The 26730-nt window shown below is 43.6% G+C and overlaps 1 protein-coding gene across 5 annotated transcripts in view; it reads right to left on the reverse strand.

Annotated features, from left to right (window-relative positions):
- EVI5 (ecotropic viral integration site 5) overlaps window positions 1-26730 on the reverse strand; it is a 158369-nt gene that overhangs the window by 33191 nt on the left and 98448 nt on the right. For all 5 annotated transcript variants that reach the window (XM_044300504.1, XM_044300502.1, XM_044300505.1 and 2 more), the window contains 2 exons: window positions 25052-25198; window positions 19057-19152 (listed from right to left, as the gene is read on the reverse strand). In XM_044300504.1, the coding sequence (XP_044156439.1) occupies window positions 19057-19152; window positions 25052-25198 (243 nt within the window). The remainder of the gene's footprint in view (window positions 1-19056; window positions 19153-25051; window positions 25199-26730) is intronic.

Genomic DNA, 26730 nt, shown 5'->3' on the forward strand with positions numbered 1-26730 from the left:
CGTGCAATCGGGCATATACTCCAGAGTGAACACAAGTGTAATAAGGGGAGGGAAGGTTATGAATTCTGTAGGAATTTGTGTGACTTTTGACAGTGTATATGAATTCATAAGATGTATAGTCACCTTATGACCACCAGCTAATATTCATAGTAACAGTCATGTGCAGCACGGACAATAGGTCTCAACAAGGTCCTGATAGTCAGATATCTGGAGCCATGCTGACTGCAGTGCATCCGACAGCTGCTGGAGGGTGAGTGGGGCAGGATTCATAGAGTGAACATGACGATCAAGGTGGTCCGACAGATGCTCAGTTGGATTCAAGTCTGGGGCATTAGGGGACAGGGTAGAACTTGGAAGTCATCGTCAAGCTCTTCCAATGTTGTACATTTCCAGTCATGTGACATGTCATATGGTCTTGCTGGAAGATCCCATCCGCCCCAGGGAAGAGAATCAGAATGTGTGGGTGTACTTGATCTGCAAAGGATGGATTCATAGCCAAATCGGCTGAGTGCGCCTTTCACATGGATCAGTGGACCATAGAATACCACAAAAACATTCTCCAGCCTATAATGCTGCCACCACCAGCTTGTGTTCTTCCAGAAGTGGCTGCAGGGTGTTTGTTCTCTAATGTTTTTCACCTGACATGCCAACATCCATCCAGGCGATAAAGCAGAAGATGTGATTCATCAGAGAATGTAACCCTTTGCCAATCAGCAGAGGTCCAATTATGAACCTGCCGTTTAAAATTGAAACCTTTTTTGCTGATGCAACGTCGTTATCAGAGGTCCAGTGACCATCCATCTGCTTCGGAGCCCCATACGCAGTACTGTTTTAGACACACATCTGGTAGCCCCCTGGGTTACTTTAGCGTTGAGCTGCTCTACTGTAGTCCACCCTTGCGTACCTTCGTAGCCAACGTTCACCTCTCACATCAATGACGCGTAGTGCTCTGTTTCCATGTCACTTATTCACAATGCTGGCATTTGTCCTCTCACAATATGCTTTCGCCACAGCAGGACAAGAACAGTTCACACTGCAGAGTTTCAGAAACACTGCCACACTTGGCCCAAGAGCCAATAATCATCCATTTACGCAACTCTGATAAAATCACCCCTTTTACCCATGAAAGCAAGGAGGGATGTGTGAGCAGACAGCCTATCACACACCGTATATACCCACCATGCCAGCTCACCACACTGGACTTCCTTCAGGAGCTACGAGCTGCCGATGTCGAATGTAAGATGTGGTCATAATAATGTGACTTGACCGTGTATGATGATTCAGTACAATTAAGTATGTGCCTGTAAATATTTTTTATATTTAGAATTTTCTCCAATGATACCACTAGTTTTAGGTAAAAAAAAAAAGGACACTGGATATTTAATAAACTGACACATAATAAGAGCAGATAACACTGGAGATCACTGGTCACCATTCGTGATGGAAATATACCCTCTATAGTGAACGCTTAGGAAACACTTCCCTCACTTCTCCTCTTTACCCTGATGCATACAAACTGTTATCTCTTGTAAGTTCTTCTGAAATTTGGGTTAGTTCTTTCTCAAAAGTAAAAAGGGCATTTCTGAAGTAGATGAAGGGGTGGTGGTTAGGAGGAAGAAACACAGTGAATCACGAACAGCTAACTATACCCGGTGTCTGCCATCTAAAAGTATGTAACTGCAGTCAGATTTCATCATGGCAGAAGCCACTGAATGTGTTGGTCATTTGTGAACGCAAACAGCCCAACGAGAGGTAGCAAAAGAAATGAATACATCACATTATAATAATCTCTGTATGCGCAGAAGATTCCTTCCAATGCTCACTAAACCTTATGCAGTTTCTGTAGAGCACAAGTATCTGAGATTTCACAGTTTCTATTTTACAGCCGGAAATAAAGCGTAAAGACAGAGAAGGAGAAATTATTAATTTCTAATAAGTACTACAAAGTTCAAAAAATGAAAACAAGAGAGGCTGTTAAAGATGCTTACAAAGAATGGCAAGAATCAAAAATACATGGGGGCACATTTATTTAGATGCCGGTATTAATAAAGCCCTAGGGTGGCGGAGGATCTGCCGCAGTTTTGAAGAGTTGCAGGCCTCTCCATAACTTCCACGCATGCAGCGCCAGTTTTTTTTTTTAATCAGATATTTTTTTATTAAACAGCTTTTCCAAAATTACACAAACAATAAGTACTCCTTTACAAATAGTATTACAGACGATAAAATGAATGACATACAGAGCTGTTATTAAAACCCACACAAACTAAGAAATAAACCCTCCCAATCCCCCCCACCCCCGAGCAAAGAGACAGTCCGCCATTTGTAATAACCATATCGCATCTCATTATACTGTCCAATTGTCATTTAAAAAAAACATATCCCTCCCATGTACGTGCACAGGGCCTAAGGCCCCTTTCACACGGGCGAGAATTCCATGCTGGTGCAATGCGTGAGGTGAAAGCATTGCACCCGCACATGGTGAGCGCGATTACATCACCAAAAGGTCCTTTTGCAGGTCCTGAAAGAAGCAAGAAGATGATGCCGGCTGCGCGATCAATTGAAACAGGTAACTTAATTTATTTTTTAACACCTCAATCTACAGTTTACTAAGCATTCTGTATTAAGAATGCTATTATTTCCCCTTATAACCATGCTAGACAGGCCCCAGGAGTAACCGGAACCTTAAAGGGAACCTGTCACCCAAAAATCGCCTATTAAGCTGTTTACAGTACCTTATAGTGCTGTATAGTCATTTCCTGATGCACTTTTTGTTAGTTTTGCAGCATGTATGCTCAGTCAGAAATCGATGTTATATTCAGCTGCTGCCCCGTGCTTCAAGTCAGGCTTGAAGTCACGGGGGCAGCGGCCTCGGCGTCTTACATGGCCCTCTCCCCGCCCCCTGCCTCTGTGACTGACAGCCGAAATCCGATTCCGGGACCGCGCTCAACGGCCGCATGCGCAGTAAAGGGCGGCAGGAGCGCGGTCCCGGCTGCCGCGCGTACTACGCGCCGTCTTACTTTCGCCGCACTGCGCATGCGCCCGACATCCTGTATCAAACGCGCCCGCGCCCAGATGCCGGGCGCGGGCGCGTTTGATACAGGATGTCGGGCGCATGCGCAGTGCGGCGAAAGTAAGACGGCGCGTAGTACGCGCGGCAGCCGGGACCGCGCTCCTGCCGCCCTTTACTGCGCATGCGGCCGTTGAGCGCGGTCCCGGAATCGGATTTCGGCTGTCAGTCACAGAGGCAGGGGGCGGGGAGAGGGCCATGTAAGACGCCGAGGCCGCTGCCCCCGTGACTTCAAGCCTGACTTGAAGCACGGGGCAGCAGCTGAATATAACATCGATTTCTGACTGAGCATACATGCTGCAAAACTAACAAAAAGTGCATCAGGAAACGACTATACAGCACTATAAGGTACTGTAAACAGCTTAATAGGCGATTTTTGGGTGACAGGTTCCCTTTAATTTGGTATGCATCTTTAATACTTTTTAAAACCCATGCCCAGAAGCTTGAGAGCTCATCCCACTCCCAAAACATGTGCATTAGAGATGCAGGTCCTCACCCACACCGTGGGCAGGAGGCATCCATTCTAGCCCCAATTTTGAACAGAAAGGATGGAGTTCTGCATACTAGCTAGATCAGCAACAATTGGGACATGCAATGTCTCTCACATACCAATCTAATTCCATTGTTCATCCGAAATGGGGCCGACCTCCTCCATCCTAACCGGGACGGATCCCTCTCCAATGGACTTTACAAAAAGATTCCTATATATTGAAAGAGATCAGCCCCTTCGTAGAGGACCTAGTAAGGATCTGTTGCAGGAGTGGAACCCTCACACAGGTCACTGGGATAGATTTAGCCTGCGACTGGAACGCGTGTCTCAGTTGCAGAAATTGATAGAAGGCAGTACGAGGCAGAGAAAACACCTCCACTAAACTGATCAAATGACTTGAATTCCCCATCTTTCTGCAGCCGATATAAGAATGTCACTGCCTTCTCGAGCAGAGGGTTGCTCCAGAGCGGTGTAGCCTAGGTGAAGCCCGTTATGGACAACCACTTCCGGCACTTGTGCCAAACCCTACTGAGTTAATTGTAGGCATTCCCGCAACATGAGCGGGGAGGCCACCCTGTTTCAATACGACTATAGGCGATCTACACTTTATAATGTGGGCCACTAATTTTGCTGACACGCTTCCTCTAGGAGCCTGTCACCAGGCCCCCAGGTGTCGAATCTGCGAGGCGATAAATTAAAGCCAAGGATTGGGAAGAGACAGTCCAATGCTATCGAAGGCCTTAGCCGTGTCCAGAGATAGTATTGCCCGACACCCGACCGCCTCTGAATATTAGGAAACAGACGCCTAAGATTAACGGATGTTGATTTATTAGACATAAAACCAGCTTGGTCCTCATGAATAATAGTAGTAATTACAGCCTGTTTGCCAGGACCTTTCCTAGAATCTAGGTCTGTATGAATCAGGACGAGACGAGTCTTTTCCTAGTTTTGGCAGAACCACGACTATTGCCTCGCTCATTGAATCAGGCAGTCTCCCCCTCTGAAAGGCCTCTATAAATACTTCCAAAAGCTGAGGTAGTAGGACAGTGCTAATATAGATATATTATATATATATATATATATTTTTTTTAAAGCTCTCCGCTTATAAGCTGTCTATACCAGGGGCCTTTTCATTTGGGAACGACCGAAGCGCCAACTCCAGTTCCTTCAATCTAAGAGTCTGGTCCAGGCAGAACGGATGCTCCCTCGAGAGCTTGGGGATAGAAATGCCAGATATCAGACAGATCCAATTCCCTTAAAAGCTTAGCAAATACAGTGTCACTGTTCGCCCCTGGAGTCTGTTACCACCAACCTATCCAACCGCGGTGAGGGGCATGTGTTAAAGTCAACTATTAAAAGGATCGGACATAGGGAGCACACCTCTGTAAGCGCCTCCTTTAGGACCACACTATTGTATGGTGGAGGAATATATACCGCTATTAAAACAAAAGAAAAAAGTGATAAGTGCACTGTAAGCAGACATCGGCCCATAGGATCTAGTCATGAGGAATGGCAAACAGAATAACTATGAATGAGGACGCTCACCCCCGAGTGTGTAGATGTAGTAAATGTAGAATGAAAGGATTGACCCCACCCATGGTCTGCTCAGCAGGCGGGTAGTGGCTGGTACCAAATGTGTCTTAGACAAGCAAATAATGGCCGGCTGACATTGCTGGAGTGCAAGATATATTGTGCGTTTCGTTGCCTTTCCCAGTCCTCTAACATTGCATCCCACAACTAAGTTTTTCAGCCATAATCTGGGTGCTGACATATTGTGACAGGATAGACATGCCATGAACAGTGTGGAATTAGCCATGACCGCTCATTGGTCCAGATTGTTAGCCCAACAGTCTCTTAACTAGACACTCCCTAACCCTCCATGCAAACAAATTACAAACATAAAACAGTATTTCTCAAGCATGTATCCTATAAAAAAAAAAAAAAAAGGAAAGTAATATGAATGAGGCAAAAAAATAAATAAAAAAAAAATCTTCCTGAAGACGAGTAGCGGCTAAATAAGGAAATCAACAGCAAGAAACTAATCAGACATGTACTAAGGTACCACCTCCCAAAGAATAGATTCTGCAGTGAACAGTGCCATTATAGAAATAGGGCACCTAACCAGTGCTATGTACATTAGTACTCATGTGCCAAACAAGATTACAGTACCCCACATATAAAGAGAACACTGAGTATAATATTCCAAGAAGTGGGGAAAAGGATAGTAGAAAAAGCAGGAGAAAATAGAATACATCATACAGGAAACGGGGAAGAAAAGGGAAAAAAAAAAAATTATATGTGAAACTTATCCAGCGCGTCCATTCAGCACTACGCCAGTTTTGTAAGTCTCCCGCCCCTGGTAAAGAGGTGTACACGTCCTCTGGTGTTTTTCAATGCCTTGAGGGAGTGTTCATTAGTCTCTAACCATTGCGCAGCATCCAAAGGAGTATCAAACATGCAGACTTCTCCATGAGCAACCACTCAGCTTGGTGGGATATAGCATGGTGTAGGGAAGTTGTAAGTCCCGTAGGCAGCGTTTCAAATTTGCCCTTTTGCGTTGCACTTCCGGGTTTTTCCCCTGAAAGATGGATATTTTGTTTCCATTGATGAGGAGGTCAGGGTGATCCCTGGCTTTCAGAGACTGCAGTCCCTATACCTGAAGTATAGTAGTTTCATCAAGACTGGATGCGGGGGGGGGGGGGGGGGGGGGCCTGGTGGTGGAGCTCGGAATGGTATTCTATGTGCCCGTTCAATGGCAAATACATGAGATAATGAGTCCTTGCCAAACATGTATGTGAGCCAATCTTCAAAAAACATCACTAGGTTGGACCCCTCTGCCCTCTTAGGGACCCCCACCAATCTCAGATTGTTTCTGCGCAACCTATTTTCGAGGTCATCAGTTTTGGACATCAGTAAAGACACATTATATATAATCCTGCCAAGATCCAGTTTTACTTGGGGTAATTGGTCCTCCACATTGCTCACTCTTTCCTCCATCACTTTAATCCTCTCATTGACTTTTCTCAGATCCTGTCTGATAAGGGAGATTTATTCCTGTAGATTGTCCATGTAAGAGCTAAGGATGCTTAATGCACTGCTGCAACACTGTACAGCAGCATATATGTCCTTTATAGTAGGCTCACCAGCAGGTATATGACCATTCCCAGTGGAGGCACCTTAAAGGTGTGCAGGATGGTGCGTGCAGGTTGATGGTGTGTCTGTAGTAGCAGCAGTTATAGCAGCAGGCGTGGGGGGGTACCAAGGATGAGCAGGCATATTTACCCAAGCGGGCCGCAGCCTCTGCTTCTAATGCAGCGCCATCTTGCCTTGGAGTGGCAGGAGGCCGACGTCCTTCTGACCTCTCTCTCTTCCGCATTCGTGTCATAACGACACAGGAGGTATCCAATTGTTTGGCAGCGATGTCAGGTGTAACAAGTTTAGACATTTTGTTGCCAAATACAGTGTAGAAAAATAAGACAGAAGACCTACCGTATGTGGTCCATTTCTCATTAAATACAGACAGATCTTAAAAACAAACAAGAGAAAAAGAACCGCAATAGTCTAAACATTTTTTGCACTCAGCCATTCCCTCAGATATTTTATTGCAGATTCTAATCCATACAGGTGGATAAACCACTAAACCGACTGAGCCACGTTACCTCGAGCTGCCGATCTAGCTTGTCGCAATCTCGAGGTCAAGTACATGGTTTGTGCTGTCCCACACCGTAGGCCCCAAAGTATCAAACTTTTGCGGTTTATTGCGATGTTTATATACTAGTATTATATATATGGTAGAATCCAGGGTGGATTTGATTTAAATCAAACCGATTTAAATCACTAGTCAGTAAGGCTTGATTTAAATCATAGTTTTTTACATAAAGATTCATATTTGGACAATTTTTCTGTTGTACTTAGGAAGGAGAAAAATGTGTTTCTTTGGTCATCTTCATCACAGCACATCTCATGATATTGCCTCATTCGGGCCACCAGGCCTTGCATTTCTTTGTTGCAGTGTTTGCATTTTGCACGCATGCCTGCCTTACCGATAGGTAAAGGAACTTCATTAAAATATTGCCAAACTGGGTCTCTTTTACGGCCTGCTGCCATTATAGTTTTTTTCCTCCAAGGAAAGAATGTGATAAACCTCAGGTCATACACACAAAAAGATCCAAAGACTTGTCTGTCTGTGGCTGTGCAGTACTGTGCTCAGAAAGTTTCACTTTCATTTTGTAGTACTCCTTGTCTGCTTGCCTTTTCCTCCTTACACTTAGTTTCACTTTCTTCTTGTGCAGATCTATTCCACTCCAAACAATCAGAAAAATATTGTTTATATTCTATTCACTGAACTTTAAACTTAGCACTGAAGGGGTTGATTCTGTATTTATAGGTTTGTAGAAGTTAGGATTAAGATCTTTTTCTCAACTCTTTTCATGTTATAAATTCAGTTTTGAGAACTCCAAAATTAAACCAAGCATCTATCTTGTAGGCAGAGAAACTACCCAGTAATCTTACAAAAACCTCTGGAAGAGCATGACATTGTGAATGGATTAATGAAATTTAAACAAAAAATTAAACATATACAGCCTTATGCTACATAATTAAAAAAGTAATCTTTATTTCATAATGAAATAACCTTTGGATGGTAATATATTTTACTCAAAAAGCATTATATATATATATATATATATATATATATATATATATATATATATATATATATATATATATATACAGACGTGGACAAAATTGTTGGTACCCTTTGGTCAATGAAAGAAAAAGTCACAATGGTCACAGAAATAACTTTAATCTGACAAAAGTAATAATAAATTAAAATTCTATAAATGTTAACCAATGAAAGTCAGACATTGTTTTTCAACCATGCTTCAACAGAATTATGTAAAAAAATAAACTCATGAAACAGGCATGGACAAAAATGATGGTACCCCTAACTTAATATTTTGTTGCGCAACCTTTTGAGGCAATCACTGCAATCAAACGCTTCCTGTAACTGTCAATGAGACATCTGCACCTCTCAGCAGGTATTTTGGCCCACTCCTCATGAGCAAACTGCTCCAGTTGTGTCCGGTTTGAAGGGTGCCTTTTCCAGACTGCATGTTTCAGCTCCTTCCAAAGATGCTCAATAGGATTGAGGTCAGGGCTCATAGAAGGCCACTTTAGAATAGTCCAATTTTTTCCTCTTAGCCATTCTTGGGTGTTTTTAGCGGTGTGTTTTGGGTCATTGTCCTGTTGCAAGACCCATGACCTGCGACTGAGACCAAGCTTTCTGACACTGGCTAGTACATTTCTCTCTAGAATTCCTTGATAGTCTTGAGATTTCATTGTACCCTGCACAGATTCAAGACACCCTGTGCCAGACGCAGCAAAGCAGCCCCAGAACATAACAGAGCCTCCTCCATGTTTCACAGTAGGGACAGTGTTCTTTTCTTGATATGCTTCATTTTTTCGTCTGTGAACATACAGCTGATGTGCCTTGGCAAAAACTTCGATTTTTGTCTCATCTGTCCACAGGACATTCTCCCAGAAGCTTTGTGGCTTGTCAACATGTAGTTTGGCATATTCCAGTCTTGCTTTTTTATGATTCGTTTTCAACAATGGTGTCCTCCTTGGTCGTCTCCCATGTAGTCCACTTTGGCTCAAACAACGACGGATGGTGCGATCTGACACTGATGTTCCTTGAGCATGAAGTTCACCTTGAATCTCTTTAGAAGTCTTTCTAGGCTCTTTTGTTACCATTCGGATTATCCGTCTCTTAGATTTGTCATCAATTTTCCTCCTGCGGCCACGTCCAGGGAGGTTGGCTACAGTCCCATGGATCTTAAACTTATGAATAATATGTGCAACTGTACTCACAGGAACATCTAGTTGCTTGGAGATGGTCTTATAGCCTTTACCTTTAACATGCTTGTCTATAATTTTCTTTCTGATCTCTTGAGACAGCTCTTTCCTTTGCTTCCTCTGGTCCATGTCGAGTGTGGTACACACCATATCACCAAACAACACAGTGATTACCTGGAGCCATATATATAGGCCCAATGGCTGATTACAAGGTTGTAGACACCTGTGATGCTAATTAGTGGACACACCTTGAATTAACATGTCCCTTTGGTCACATTATGTTCTGTGTTTTCTAGGGGTACCATCATTTTTGTCCATGCCTGTTTCATGAGTTTATTTTTTTACATAATTCTGTTGAAGCATGGTTGAAAAACAATGTCTGACTTTCATTGGTTAACATTTATAGAATTTTAATTTATTATTACTTTTGTCAGATTAAAGTTATTTCTGTGACCATTGTGACTTTTTCTTTCATTGACCAAAGGGTACCAACAATTTTGTCCACGTCTGTATATATATTATATATATATATATATATATATATATATATATATATATATATATATATATATATATATATATATATATATATATATATATATATATATATAAAAAAATCTGATTTAAATAAAAAAAAAACGATTTTTTCTAAAAAAAAAAAAAAAAAAAACATTTATCCACCCTGGACTACAATCTGATTTATCTGCATTTTCCACATGGTCAAGTTCAGTGTATTAGGGCTGTACCATCTCAAAGCAATACAGTTACGTGCAATAAACAGGGATTCCCTCAAGAGTGTTGTCATATAATGAGCCCAATTGTCTTCATTCAGTACCCCTAATAGGCAGACTTCAGGTATGAAAGGTACTTGGACCGGCAGTAGAAGGGAAAGAAAGTCAGTCACTTCCCTCCAGAAAATGGCTATTGGATTACAAGTCCATATCACGTGCCAGAAGTTCGCCTCCAGCTCCCCGCGGACATGCTGTGGATGACACTCTGCCCATTCTATACATCCTACTTGGTGTTAAATATGTCTGATGCATAATGTTTCATTGGCTCATTTTGTTGTTTGAGGGAGATCCCTGTATATGAGATTCTAATAAAGCCGTTATGGATTCATCAGTGAGAGTGGGTTAGCATTCAATTACTGGTAGAGGTTTTTCACTAATCTTTGCGTGTACCAAATGCGAATAGATTGCCGATACTAATCCTCTGGGGTCCTGGGTTTTGACAACTCCTATGAGTGGGTATGTGGATACTCTGGTGCTGTTATGTGGAAATTTACTCTGTATTGCCGGCCTAAATTGCAAGTATGAGAAGAAATGGGTAGGTGGTATACGTCATACTTTTGTGCCAAGTCCTCGAAAGTCATAATTCTTTGGTCAGATATCACCTAGGGCAGTGATGGCTAACCTTGGCACTCCAGCTGTGGTAAAACTACAACTCCCAAGATGCCCCCCTTGCTTGGCTGCTCTCAGAAGTCTATAGAAATAAATGGAGCATGCTGGGAGTCGTAGTTTCACCACAGCTGGAGTGCCAAGGTTAGCCATCACTGACCTAGGGGATTAGCTCCCGAAAATTTCCATTTCTCCGCTCCCATCACCACCTGTATGTTTGGTAAGGACTGACTGCCCCATAAAGGTATATCTGAGACAACCTCTGAATTCGGCCAATGATTTAGCCTCTTTCCAGACAATCTGTGCCAATTTATGCAGTGGCAGCATGGCCCTTTGAAATTTATGTGACCCCCCTCTAATACCGACCATAGGGTTATTGCATTTTAGGAAGTACTCCTAGGTTGGCATGTCTGCTGTTGTAAACCATGTGTTAAGCCGTATCTGGCCGGCTAAGTAGTGTGTAAAATAGTCCGGTAAGGCCAGTCCTCCCTCTAATTTTGGGCGTTTCAGTGTATCTAGGCCGAGTTTAGCTCGGGATCTGCCCCATATAAAACCCCTGGTCATGGCATCCAATTCTTTGAACATTAATTTGGGTGTCTGTTTTGGCATGCTGGACCGCATACAGCACCTTTGGAAGTATGATCATTTTAACTAAATTAATGCGTCCTGCCACAAAGATAGGTAAGGAATGTCAGTTTTTTTTTTTTATTTGTTCCGTATGTGTTCAATTAGTGGGCCTATATTAAGTGACAGCACCTGAGAGTGCCGTTTAGCGATTATGACTCTTAGATATTTAAATGTGTCCACTGCTTTCAGTTGAGCTACATGAGACGGGCCAATCCAATCGGTCCTGCCCAGTGGCATAAATACCAATTTCCCCCAGTTAATTCTCAGGCCTGAATAATCCCCAAATTAGTCTATTAAGGTCACTGCACTGCTGAGTGACGAATCAGGTGAAGAGAGATACAGGACCGTAGCATCAGCATATAAATCTATACGAATCTCCCTCTCTTCCATAGTCACTCCGGTTGTGTTGTTACCGTTTCTCACCCTATTGGCCAAGGTTTTAATTGCCAGAGCAAACATAAGTGGCGACAGGGGGCAAGCCCTGCCTCGTCCCTCTGTAAAGGGGAAGCTCTCTGATAATTCTCCATTAACTAATAGCCTGCTTACCGGGTTGCTGTACAGGATGCTGACCCATTTGAGAAATTGAGGACCAAACACATAATCTCGTAGGCAGCAAAACAAATATGCCCATTCTATAGAGTCAAATGCCTTGGTGACATCCAGTGTCCTATCTGCATTCAGTGAAAGTCCCAGCTGAGTGACCACCTGTGCCCTTCTTATGCTCTCTGTGGTGGACTTCCCTGGCATAAAACCCATTTTAGTCCAGATGGACCAGGGATGGAACTACCCGGTTAAGGAGAGTTGCTAATATTTTGGTTAGTATTTTGTAATCCACATTTAGCAGTGGGTCTGTAGGATCCGCAGTCAAGGGGACCCTTATCTGGTTTGAGTAAAAGTATTATGGTGGCTTCCCTATATGACCCATTTCCAACACTGAGTGGAACGTTCCTAACAGTTGGGGGGCCAACACCTGTGTGTATCTGGCATACACCTCCTTGGGGAATACATCTGGTCCTGGGGATTACACATTATTAAGGTCATCTATTGCTTGGAGTATTTCTTCCAAACAAATAGGTTGGGGTCCTATTGGGCGCATTATGTAGTGAGTTTAGGGAGAGGGATGCCCTCCAAGTAGGCAGCTATCTCCGTTTCGGATGCTGTTAGGTTAGATTTATATAGATCTTGATAGAAATGTGTAAAAGTACTGATGATTAATTCTTGAGTGCTAAGTTTTTGTCCCAAATGATTCCTAACAACTAGGATTGCCGTAGAAGGCTAAGTGTGTCGAATTGACTGAGCCAGTAGCTTGGCCGCTTGATTTCCCAGTTCGAAAGCAGTCAGTTTAATAAAAAAACATTTTCGTGTCAGCTTTGTCTTGCAGCCATGCAGATCTATTGGCATCAGTCGGGTGACTAATGTACTGTTGTTCCAATGTGGTGCACTGTGAACTCCAGCTCCATTTCTGAGCGTTTAGGGTCCCTTTTAATATAGTATATACTAGAATCTAGTGCCCCACGTAAAAACGTCTTTAATGTGTCCCACAGAAGTGCGGTATGGCGTTCATTTTCATGTGTTTTTAGAAACTCTTGTAGTCGATATGTTATCCCGTCTGTTGATCCCGTGAGGTTCAGCCAGAACGGATGTATATTCAGGGAACACTACGTACGAGTATGCCTAGTATTGGCGAGTGGTCTGATGTTCCTCTGGGCAAATAAGTTACGGACCGTAAGTTTAACAATACAAGTTCATTGCCTAGTACATAGTCTATCCTAGTTAAGGAGTTGTGACTGCTACTGTGACAGGAGTAAACTTTACTAGCCCTAGTATGCACATTTCACTGCTGGTAAAGGAGTTTAGTTTATCTGCAGCACTTTGTGTCTTTTGTTGCCCCATTATTATATTGAGTCAGGGGTTAATGTATCCGAAGCTGGGCTGCTGTGAGCGCTTAAATAGCGCAATTAGCTTTCTTGTGGCTATGGTGCTTGCCAGAGGAGTGTGCAGGGGTTATCTTGAGGCTGTCTTGCCCCCTACAATAAGGTTATCGTCCCAGAACAGATGATAAAGGACTGTTTGTCGTGCTGACCACTTTATGGGGAGATGGGGGTCGCCACTGTGCTTGACTACTGCCCTGCACAGGGCTCCCCCTCCTCCTCATGGTGCCGGAGGAGCTGGCAAGATGGAAGACTGGCGGGAAAATCAGCGGGGACTTGCAGCGCAGACTGCGCCCAATCTTCCTCCGTTCCTGCTCTTCTCCCCGTGCCGCTCACCTCTTCACAAGTGCAGCTGTCCCTCCTGGCACACGTGCTCCTGGTGTTTGCGCCGCTTCCTCAGCTTCTCTTCAGGGTGAATTGGGTCTGTGCTGGCTTCCTGACGATATTATGGACCCTCCAGGAGGTCTTTATTTGCTGCTGCTGGCCGGGGAAACTCAGGATTTATCCAGTAGTTTTGCGCCTGTTACGGAGCTCATCTCACCCACGTCCAGCCACCTTGGCTGCTGGCCACACCACCCGGTAGTGTTTTTTTATGTGGCCAATATTTCAGTTTACTTATTTACCACTGAAATACACACCATAGACTGACCATGTCTGTTTTCAGCACTACATTTTCCAGCTTTGCTGTGTAGACTGGGACAGACTAAGCAGATCTACCCCTTATTACTGTTAATAACAAAATATTGATGGAGGGCGGCATGAAGGAATTGTTCCTACTTTATGACAAATGTTTACTCGAGTCAACAGTGGATTTCCCTTCTTCTAGATTACGAATCAGCAACCTTTGGCACTCCAGCTGTTCAGAAACTACACATCCCAGAATGCTTCATTCACTGCTGTGGGAATTAGAACAGCCGAGGATGTTTGCCTGCTAGGAGTTGTAGTTTCACAGCAGCTGGAGTGCCACAGGTTGCTGATGCTGGTACACAAGCATAAAAACGGCTGCCTACAGGGATGTTCAATATAAATGTATAAAAAATAAAAATAAAATTAAATACATCATGCATTCCCTGAAGTTTTACCAACATATTTCTCTTTAAATTCTTCAGAATTTTATGAATTCTAACACCAAACTCTACCATCGTAATCTGCACTTCAGAGAAAGGGCTTAAACACTGGCAATAAATTGATAGCTGGGGGTCTGACCACTGGAACCACCATCACAGGCAGAGGTCACAGTAAAGCCTGTACAAGAGTCATTAACTCCTGTTCAGGCCATTTTACTCCCTGGAAAAAGTCTAAGGCCTCTTTCACACGGGCGTCATGTTTTTTCTCCCGGATAAGATGCTGGTGCGTTGCGGGAAAATGGGCGATTGTTCCGCGCGAGTGCAAAACATTGTAATGCATGAAAATCACAGCTCATGTGCACAGCCCCATAGAAATGAATGGGTAAGGATTCATTGCAGGTGCAATACGTTCAACTCACGCATTGCACCCGCGCGGAATACTCACCCATGTGAAAGGGGCCTAAGGCATACCAATACGCCTTAGACTTTTCCCTGCTTTTTATCAGAACAGGGCGCTCTGTGAATGGCACAGGCAGATCAACGATGCTGCCTGCGAAAACCAGACGGGCGTGGCTTGGGCAGACGCTGGAGCTATACATCGCCCCTGCAGCAGGGGAAGCCGGCAGAAGCTGGAAGGAGGAGAGGCTGGATCCCAGGAGTTGGAGGAGAGTGGAACGCACTGCCCAAGAAACCCAAAAACATTGCAGCGGTGGAGCTGATGACTACAGCCAGGGAGCGATGACCAGTATTACAGCGATGTCATATTTTCACCATGTAAAGCCACAGTTTTTTGCCTTCCCCTACAACTTGAACCAGTAAGTTTTGCAACAAGATGCGGAGCGCAGATAATGGGATTTCTATAAATAACCCCCTGGAAACAAAATCAGTTACGGATTTATTGCGGGGTTCAGTGGAGTTGACACTGTGCGCTATGCCTGGACCCGATAATTGCAGTCACACCTAGCGGTGGAGATGTGGGCAGTTTGGAGGCAGGGAGACAGGAGGAGAGGCTCTGGCAGATCTGTGGCCGGACAGGATGACAGGACTACAACCCCCACAGAGCAGATTGTCTTCCTTATTTTCCCTGATCCCGCAGATCTCTCTAAATAATGGCCAACTATAGTAGAAGAGTCTCCAGCCTGGTCACTGCACCAAGGCATCACTTCCCAAGCTCACAGTCATGTCTGCAGCTCAGAAGGAATGATGGTGGTTGCAGTTCACCTGCATAAATACCCACCTCTTAGGCCCTTTCACATCACCGCTATTAATTTCTGTTGTTCTGCTCAGCTAACGGAGCAGAACGAAAATAACGGAAGTGCTGGATCGGGTACATAAGGGTGGGTTTTTGTCATACATTCAATGTACACAAAAAACGTATACATTAACGGACTCCTCAGACAGATGCCCTAAGCTAAAAAATTTTTATTTTTTTTACGGATGCCACAGTATGGCATCTGTTTGAGGCGTCTGCTAACATATATATATTTTTTGTGTACAAAAATATTATGTGAGCCCAGCCTGACAGGAACAGAGCTGAACAGACTCCGCTGACTATGATGGAGTCCGTTCAGCTTCCTTTTAAAAGCCTGTCATTTTACCATACAAGGCTTTTTTGTCCAGTCTTTTTGACAACAGAATCTGCAACAGAGGCTCCAAACACAGCCTGCAACGCAGATGTGAGCAAGTGCAGGTCTACGTATTACGTATTTGAATTACCGCAACTTTCATACTCCTGCTCGGGTAAAAATTCTTACTCTTCCAGAAAAAATGTAGTGTGACCTCTGATCACAAGAATTGGGCTTGAGTTTCCCCCATTTGAATGGCATGATGTTCACTAGGCTTGAGCGAATTGACCTTCGGATCATAGATCTGAAGTTAATTTCTTCAAATACCTAGATTTTAAGGCCGTTTCTGTACAGAATCAAAATTTATTGGCTCTGTCGAGCTAAAGTTATTCTCGCCCGAAGTTGCACAAGACTTTGGTGAATTCTTACTGTTTTCATACCTGCGTATTTAAAAACAATTTAAAAACAGCAATACGAAGTGGGCCTTGGTACTGGCTGGTGGTACCTTGGTACCAAGGCCCACTTCGGATTCCGTATACTACATATGAATACAGTAGAAATTCACTGAAGTCTTACGTGACTTCGGGCGAGAAACTTTGGCTCCACGGCACCGATCGATTTTAATGCCGTTTCTGTACAGAATTAAAATGTAAGTATTTGAACGAATTGACTTTGAATCTATGATCTGAAGGTCGATTCGCTCAAGCCTAGTGTTCACACCTGTGCCCACTCAATCTTTATGGGGGTAACTAGGAGAACAGTCAGGATTTCGGCTGTCGCTTTAGTGGCAGATTGTTCCATACAAAAAAGTGTGACTACAGCATAAACTCACTGCTCAAGGAAAGCTAGTCCGACTTGTCCAGCTCTAGTCTGTGAGCTTGTGCTTCAAAGTGTTTCATGTTACTATTCTATTTAGCTTCTCAAGGAGCTGCTCACGGTTTTGGTTTGACGTACTGTGTGAAAAAACTAGCTGTGGGGAGCCGTGGCCAGGCATCAGCATGTTCTACTATGGTCTATATGTAAGTGAAACCATAATATGCAGGTTCTAAAACCATATTCAAATATCAAGCACTGTTCAAAGACTTATACCCTATATGTTGCAAAGACCATGTGGTTAGCTTCAAGTATCGACATATCTCGGAATAGAATGGTGGTCAAATAAAGAAGTTTCAGTCTGACCAGATGAAGAGCTCAAGCGCATGCAGACAGAGCATTTGTACCGAAAATACGTATTGTGTATAACTTACAGGCACATGACAATATATACTGTATATATTGAATATATACCATTTCTAACCTTGGCTTCTGAAGTCATCAGAGTCATCTCTAGGCAGTCCGTGTGACATTCGCATTTCCTGGACTGACCGCTGCTCATGTGAGCCAAACGCAGTGCATCACTGATCTAGGACACTGATTTCCAGCCTAACCAGTCCTGTACTGAAATAACGCTGAGAGTACAGTAGACCCACAGTTGGGCTGGAACTCTCAACTTCATAGATCACTATTGTGCAGCGAGTTTGGTTCACATCAGCCACGGTCGATGGCAGGAAATGTGGCCGTCACACGGACCGCCCACAGCCATGTGAAGGCAGCCTTATATACAGAGGCATACTGAACAAAAAAAAATCCTTATTCAAAATCGCCAATATATGACTTTGGCCGAGTATACACTTCAGTTATTCGTCAGTTATGTCCATCAGTAAGCGGTCATTCACACAAATGTGTTCGTTCCATTAAGGCTGCAAAAAAAAAAAAAAAAAAAAAAAAAAAGGGAAATGACCCCCTTTGCATTCCGTATCTCCGCATGGCCATTTCGGAAGAAAATAGAACATGTCCTATTACGGTACTGTCCACATTATGGACACGGATTAGGACTGTTCTATTACGGGCCAGTCACTCTGCAAAATGGGGAATGCATATGGCCGGTATCAGCGTTTTGCACATCCACAATTTGCAGACCGCTAAACAGTCTCGTGCATGAGCCCTAAGGGTCTATTCAGACGTACGTAAGTGTTTAGCAGTACGCAAATTGAGGATCCTCAAAACACAGATACCGGCCATGTACGTACCGCATTTTGCGGACTGCACATGGCTGGCCCTATGACAGAAATGTCTATTCTTGTCTGCGAACTTTTGCGGCCCCATTGAAATAAATGGGCTCGCACCTGCTCTGCAAAATTGCGGAACGGATGTGGACCGAGAAATACGGATGTGTGAATGGAACCTTATTGTGAGCCAAAACCAGTAGTGAAGCCTACTCAGAAACAAGGTAGAAGGGAAAGACTTGCGCCTGTTCTGTGTTTTTGACCCTCTCCTGGTTTTGGCTCACAATAACTGATCTAAATAACTGACCAAATAACTGAAGAGTGAACTCGGCCTTATCCTTTTTATTTGAAAAGGTACAGATCTGATCAATTTATGAAAAATAATGGATGCTTTGGCTGACGGGCCCCATCACCTCCTGCATGGAAGCTGCTAAGCCTGTTCAGAGCCTGCCTCCATCAGTAGCTTTCCATTCAGCGACCACAACAAGTAATAGATCTGATGCTAAACATGTGATCTGGTGGTCACATTATCAGATCTCTTTACAGGAGCCTTACATCTCATGCATCAGCCGTTTTGTTTTCTTCAATAAACAGGTTTCTCCAATACATACTGAAAGGGGAAGAGATGCTTTTTCTTAACTGATGTAAACCACGTATTTAAAGAGGTTGTCGAGTGGGGAAAAACAAAGAAACTATCTTTAAAATGGCTCAGCATACTCACATCACCGATCCCTGCCACTCCGACTGCTGCAGCAATGACACACAGATACATGACTGCTGCAGCCAATCACTGGTTAAGAATAGACCAGCTACAAATGGCGATTGGCTGCAGCAGCTACATGTGTCAAGCGTGGGACGTGTTACTTCTGCAGCAGGCAGTACAGATCGGTGGGTAACAAAGTCCGAGCCAAGCGTGTATATGTATGGATGAGTCAGGAGAGAGAAATTCGGCCGAACAAGTGCTTGCCTGAAAACTATTGAAGGCATCTTAAGACGCATAAGATGCATTACCTGAAATCTTAGCTCTGCTATACGCTGCTGGAGTTCAGCCACAGCCGCAATACTGTCTGCTTCTCGGAGTCTCACTGCCATCACTTCCTCCTTGTTCTGCAAAAAGTACAGACACTAGGTCAGACAATTCAGCATGTACATATAGTTTTCTATATAGGTATCATTTCAGGTCAATTAGAACATGCATAGCCAATATTTCCAGAAGGAATCATGTAACCCCCCAAAATGTTCAGATACAATAATATGGAAAAGCAACTTTTTCCAAATGTGGTTGTAATGTGTCTATTCATGAGCAATAGTGAATAGAAGCCATTGTGCTATAATTCATTACTGAAACATTATTAGAATTTTAGTTCAAGTCACAAGACTTTGGCCCAGACTTACTAATCCTAAAGATGGTGTAAGCATAGACCGGCTGTCCAGACCTGCCCCAGATTCATCACAGGGTGAAGGCTGGATGGGAAATCTGGTTCAGGGGATAGACACTTTTCTCTGGCTCTAACCAACTATTGTTTGGCTTACAGCAGAAATGCTCAACCTGCGGCCCTCCAGCTGTTGTAAAACTACAACTCCCACCATGCCCTGCTGTAGGCCAGAGATGGCCAACCTGAGGCTCTCCAGCTGTTGCAAAACTACAACTCCCACCATGCTCTGCTGTAGGCCAGAGATGGCCAACCTGAGGCTCTCCAGCTGTTGCAAAACTACAACTCCCACCATGCTCTGCTGTAGGCCAGAGATGGCCAACCTGAGGCTCTCCAGCTGTTGCAAAACTACAACTCCTACCATGCCCTGCTGTAGGCCAGGGATGGCCAACCTGAGGCTCTCCAGCTGTTGCAAAACGACAGCAGCTGGAGAGCTGCAGGTTGGCCATTCCTGTTTTAGGCTGTCCGGGCACGTTGGTAGTTGTAGTTTTGCAACAGCTGGAGGGCCGCAGGTTGTGCATCCCTGGCTTACAGTAAGATAGATTATTTTTTTATTTTTTTTTAGCAAAATGGTACATCGTAGGACACACCCCATTTCTCGTGAAGCTCTGTCCCCTTCCTGCTAAGTCCCTTTATTGTGAATGTCGAAAAAAGTATAGAAACCCAAAACTGTGCCACTAGTAAATCTGGGCCCTTGTTTGTGTATTGTATATTCCGACATCTGGCTCAGGCTAAGAAGCCACTCTAAACTGGATGGATAAGGCTCTGTTCACACCAATGTCACAGCTTCAGTGTATAATGGAGAAACTGTGGCTATGCCGTATAAGTTTTTCAGAAGGATACCGGTGAATCTTGACAGATGACTTTAAAAGAGATCAGTCCGGCTCCCAGTATTTTTACAGGTAAAACAGCACTGTAGACTGCACCAATATGCTGGAAAACAGTGTGTGAAAACTTATGGACCCAAGTGTGAACAGATCCTTCACCGGGAGGAGTTCTATCAATTCTGACAGCAAGAATACCGCAACATGTGTCTCTATCCCTGCCATGAAAAAAAAAAAGATAGTCCTCGACATGCCCTAATAGAAGTTGTCAGGGACTGTCAGTTGGCCTAACACTTGTGAAAAAAAGAAGCATCTAACAAAATAAAAGAAATTGTATAAATTGCATCATATCATGGAAGCAGTTGCAGAATGCTGAAAAAACTGCAAGCCGCAGCAAGCAGTGAAATAAACTGTTTGACTGTTGTGCAGTAATATATAAATAATAATAATAATAATAATAATAATATCGATCCCAAATCTTGATTGAAAGCTATGTGCCCAGAATTGTGCCATCAACATCACAGACTATGAGAACTATAGACTGAAGGAATGCAATATGCATGTAACAGCTTAGACACGGCATATAGGTAGGGTCCATGGGGATCAGAAGCCATTAGAAACACTGCTGTACAGAGACTGTAAAAGCAAGACATTGGTGTCATCTGATCATGTCTTGAGGGATGCAAGACAAGTCAAATTCAGAGGAGAGTTAAGACTTTGCAAAAAATGGAGAAAAGATCCTTGAACTTTACTCGATTGTTTGATGCTTTAGATCTTTACTGTCAACTTCTCCGCTTTATTCACTATGACTGTAAAACTTTCCATCTCAGAGGTAACAACTAGGGTTACAGTCAATCACAATAGCAGTGTGCAATGAATCACCCCTCTCCTCCACGTTTAAGGTTTTGCTTTCAGTTCATCACCATTAAAGCCACATATTGGTGACAGCAGATCTCCATCAAGTAGTACGACTTGTGACAAATCCAGGGATCCCAACCCCTTATCTCACACCATTTTGCAAGCAAGTTCAGTCAGTTTTGTCTGCAATTGCGTTCAGTTATTTCCACGTGAGTGCAATGCGTTTTCACGCGCATGATAAAAAAAAACAAACAAAAAAACACTGAAGGTTTACAACAACATCTCTTAGCAACCATCAGTGAAAATGCATTGCTTCCGCACTTGCTTGCCGATGCAATGAGTTTTTCAATGAGGCCCTATCCACTTCTATCAGGACAGGGCTGCGTGAAAAACGCAGAATATAGAACATGCTGGGATTTTCACGCTACGCAGAACTGATGTGTGAAATAAAACGCTCACAGACCCACTGAAATAAATGGGTCAGGATTCAGTGCGAGTGCTAGGTGTTCACGTCACACATTGCAACCGTGCGGAAAACTTGCTTGTGTAAAAGGGGCCCTAGGGAATCAACATCCTGTTGATGGGTGTCACGTGACCACAGCAGCCAATCACTGGTTGTAGCGGTAACCTGTCATATGTGACTGCAAAGATGACAGGTCACTGCTGTGGCCAGTGACTGGCTGCAGCAGTCACATGACACCTGTAAACAGGATGTTCATTCCCAGAGATGTGGAGCAATGCAGGCGGAATCCAGCAGCAGGGACCAGGTAAGAACCCCACCGCGAGTCCAGCCATTCTGAAGAGGTCTCAAAGTATAGTTTTGCATAACCCTTTTAAACTGTCATCTGAACCCACTGTTCTCAGCACTGGTTCAGCAGACAATACACTAAGGGGCCCTTTAAGGTTATGGATACCTTTGAGGCAATATTTTTATGCTTGCATTGTACTCATTTTGGGCTAAAAATCTTTTTTTCATTTGGTCTTTAGTAAAAGTTATCAGAAATGTTTTAAATACAAGGGTTACAAATCAATTTGTTTGCAGAGTATCACTTCTCAGTCTCATCAGCTGACGGCTCATGTGAAGCCTCATCTCTGATCTCCTGAGTCTCATCAGCTGACCGCTCGTGTGAAGCCTCATATCTGATCTCCTGACCTCAAACACCCATTATAGCTAAACAATCGTACTGATAAAATGGCTTAAATGAGTATTTAAGAGGTCAGGACATCAGAGATAAGGCTTCACATGAGCCATCAGCTGAGGAGACTGAGGCGTAATACTCTACAAACCCATTTGTTAACTCTTGCATCTCAAAAACTACTGAAATTTTTAAATAAAGACCAAATTAAAACATTTTTTCGCCCAAAATGAGTGAAATGCAATAATAAAAAATAGCCCTGAAGGTGTCCATAGCCTTTAAGTGCGGACAAACTCTAAGGGAGCGTCTGGACCTTTCCATTCTTTGGTGAATGTCCTGAAAGGCTTGGGATACTCTTCAAAGTTTTCCAGCCATTACATCAAAAGGTTAAAAATCTAGGTTTGAAGCCAATTTTGCACTCAAATATTGCCATAATCTTGGCATGAAAATCTGGTCGGACACTGTGAAAGTAATCACTTCTCCATCACTGCAAAAACACAGCCCTGGCTCTATACAGCAGTTAGTAGGAAACTACTTGTAGACATGGGCAGAAACAGATCAACAGGGAAAGGAAGCCGCGCTTACAATACTACTTCTATTCTTGGGCATCACTGCTACCACCAGATACAATACATAGAGGACATGAATGTAACCGAGAAAAGCTCAAAGTGTTAATTATTGCATCTCGATACCTGATAAGAATTTATAGGTTTTTACATGGTTGCCCAAGAAAGTAAGATGATTCCCTTCTTTAAAATAATAGGGTAGGGTAAAGTAAAGCCTGGCACAATCTTATCCTTCACAATAATCTGTGATTAGCCAAACATTACAATTTTACTTTTTTTCTGATTGCAGTTGTATTCTATTTCTAGTTCATAATTATGAGGGCGGCAATCTTGCCTAAGAGATCTGCTTTACAGTAGCCACAAGGACCGTAGGAAACTAATCTGGAGATGCTCCTCACAGATTTCTATGGAGATGATTGAGGGCGTGCTCTGTGCAGAGGTCATTGTACAGGGAGGGGGCGGATTGGTGACCATAACCCCCCTGATCCCCGGGCCCCTCGTATACATTATACATCCTGGCACCTGTGTCACTTGAGATCCCTGTGCGGCCATCGCTGCATCTCCCCATCGCTCGAATCAAAACATCCAGCAACGGTGGGATACAGCCAATAGCAGGCTGTGACGGGAACGAGCCTCCCTAGCATTGCAGGCGATGCTGGGGAGGCTCAACCCAGTCACGGCCTGCGATTGGCTAACCCCCCCGTCCCCGGATGTTTTGATCCGAGCAGCAGGGAGATGCAGTGGCGGCTGTGCAGGGATCCGAAGCGACACAGGCGCTGGGGAGCCGGTAAATATAATATATATTAGGGGCCCGGGCATTGGGGCAGGGTCATTATAGGGTTTGAATAACCCCCTTTAAAGGGGTTGTCTCACTTCAGCAAATGGCATTTATCACGTGGAGAAAGTTAAAGGGCTTCTGTCACCCCACAACAGTCTTTTTTTTTTTTGGGCTAGTTACATTCATTATAGCGCGATATATGAGAATATAATGTTGTCACTTTCATGCGGCCGTTTCTTGAGAAAACGAAGTTTTATAACATGCAAATTCGGTCTCTATGCGCCTGCGCTGATGACGTCTTCTCTTTCGGTGATGTCATCGGCGCAGGCGCACTGAGGGAGTTCTGAGGAGACGAGCCTCCTCATCTCAGAGCGCCTGCGCCGAATGAACAGAGGCGCGCGATTTTTGAAATACTGACAGGGCCGGAGGAGGAGATCACGGCTGGCCCTGTCAATCAACACGACGAGGGGGCGGATTTCTGCGGCGGCTACCAGCAAGTAGACGCCCTACTTGCTGGTAGAGACCGGATTTGCATATTATAAAACTTCGTTTTCTCAAGAAACGGCCGCATGAAAGTAAGTGACAACATTATATTCTCATATATCGCGCTATAATGAATGTAACTAGCCAAAAAAATAAATAAATATGACTGTTGTGGGGTGACAGAAGCCCTTTAATACAAGGCACTTACTAATGTATTGTGACTGTCCATATTGCCTCCTTTGCTGGCTGGATTCATTTTTCCATCAGATTACACTGCTAGTTTCCAGGGGTTACAACCTTCCTGCAATCCATCAGTGGTGGTTGTGCTAGTACACAATAGGAAAAAGCTCCGACCTCTCTGGTGGCCGGGACAGCGCAAATGCTCATGGACAGGCCCTTTTTCCTATAGTGTTCAAGCATGGCCACCTCTGCTAGATTACAGGGTGGTCGTATCCCCTGGAAACAAGCAGTGTATATGAATCCAGCCAGCAAAGGAAGCAATATGGACAATCACAATACATTAGTAAGTGCCTTGTATTAACTTTCTCCACATGATAAATGCAATTTGCTAAAGTGACAACCCCTTTAAGTGTGGTCTCTGCAGAGCCTGTTAAAAAGCCTCAGAGGCCAGTGTGAAAACAGCAAGGTTTCAGGAGTTGCATTTAAAAAAAAAAATAGACATGACATGGAAAAAACTATTACCAAATATTCTTTAAAAATATGTTTAAAGTGAAAACATAATGAAGGGATTTGGAGCAAAAGAAAATAAAAACAGAAAGCACCCGCTATTAAAGATGCAAAATTAAACTGAAGTAAAAATGTTTGCATATATTTGTGTGTGTTTGGAATTGTCAGAATATAATCAGTCAAACAATAAATGTCCACCAATATTACACCGATCTCGCCCGTTATAGGGACTGTGCGTTACCTTGCACTCGATCTCTGCCTGCTTTCGTTTGGCTTCAGACAGCTGATGTTGCAGGCTCTTGTTTTCGGTGGTCAGATGTTGCACCTTGGCTTGTAGACTGTTGACCTCCTTCTCTGATCGTCGGAGATGGTTGCTGTTTATCTGGTTCTGTCATGAGGTCAAAGAAAATTAATTCAAGTTGAATGAGGCGAGCTAGCGGCGTGTCAAAGGCTCGCACCTTAGCGCTTTACTATACACCCAGGAGCAGATACATTATAACAGGTAACAGCTCTGCAATACATCCAGCTTTTGACACTTCTCCAAATACTTTTTCTTTTTAGTCACAAAAGACAAAAACGGTCAGCAACAATCAGTATATACGGAAGACATTAAAGCGGCTGGCCACCGTTGAAGGGGTTTTCCAAGTGTCTAATGTTGATCTGATTGGCTCTCCTTGAGTGATTAGTAGTGTTGAGCGAGCATGCTCGGCCGAACTGTTTGGCCTGAGCATCGCTATGCTCGGCACGTCGGAGTGCTTAGCCGAATACTGCGGGTGCTCGAGTACAAATACAATGAAAGTCAATGGGAGACCCGAGCATCAAACCAGGCACCCCTTTCTCTAAAGAGGAAAGGGTGTCTGGTTCCCCAAATAAGGTTAGAAATTGATTGATACCCCATCAAAATGGTTTGGAACCAGCATTAAGAGGATAGCTGGATGCATCTTGGACTCCTATTATCTACGACATACAATGCACAACCACACAAAGGCTATATGCCAAAAGCCAGGTATATGCAAGCCATCAATCTATCCATGAGACAGATGACAGGCTGAGTCAGCATACCTTACAATGGCAGCCTTGTGGACTATGAGACATTCCAAACCAGCTCTCATCTGACTAAGAGCCAGTAAGCCTCAAAGTTACTTCACATCTGTTGGATGGCTTTGATGGACCTGCACACCTAGATCAATATCATTAGGGTGACAAAAAGTTTTCTGATTGTCCTAACATAATATTCAATAACCTTTCTATACAGTTTTGTCATGTAAAAACTAATTTGCATAAACATGGACATATGGGAAAGACATGCAAATGAGCATAATGTGCCTTGTTTTTCAGCTGAAAAACCATTTGCATGGAAAATTCGCAATCTACACTGCTCATGAACAGTGCCATCTACTGGTTTCATAGTCTTATGACAAGAGTAATAGTCTTGTCATAAGACTATGAAACCAATAGATGGCACTGTTCATCTTGTCAGGGCACACTGCTCAGAGTCCACACACCATGTAGCACTCAGCCTATTATAGCCTGAGCCAACACTGAGGTGTATATCGGATTGCTGCTATCATTCACACATCGTTCAGCACTTTATCTGCGGTAATATAAGCTTGCTAGAGTATCTGAGGACTATTGCCCTGCTTGTAATGACTCCTGAACAGCGGCATCTATTGGCTTCATAGTTTTAGGACAAGACTATGAATCCAATAGCTGGTGCTGTTCATGAGTAGTGTAGATCGCCAATTTTCCATATGCCCATGTATATGCAAATGAGTTTTTACATGACAAAACTGTATAGAAAGGTTATTGAATATTATGTTTGGACAATAAGAATTTTTTTTTGTCGCCCTAATGATATTGATCTAGGTGTGCAGGTCCACCCAAGCCATACAACAGATGCAAAATAACTTTGAAGTTTAC

Source organism: Bufo gargarizans, chromosome 7, assembly GCF_014858855.1.
Source record: "Bufo gargarizans isolate SCDJY-AF-19 chromosome 7, ASM1485885v1, whole genome shotgun sequence".
Classification (NCBI taxonomy): domain Eukaryota; kingdom Metazoa; phylum Chordata; class Amphibia; order Anura; family Bufonidae; genus Bufo; species Bufo gargarizans.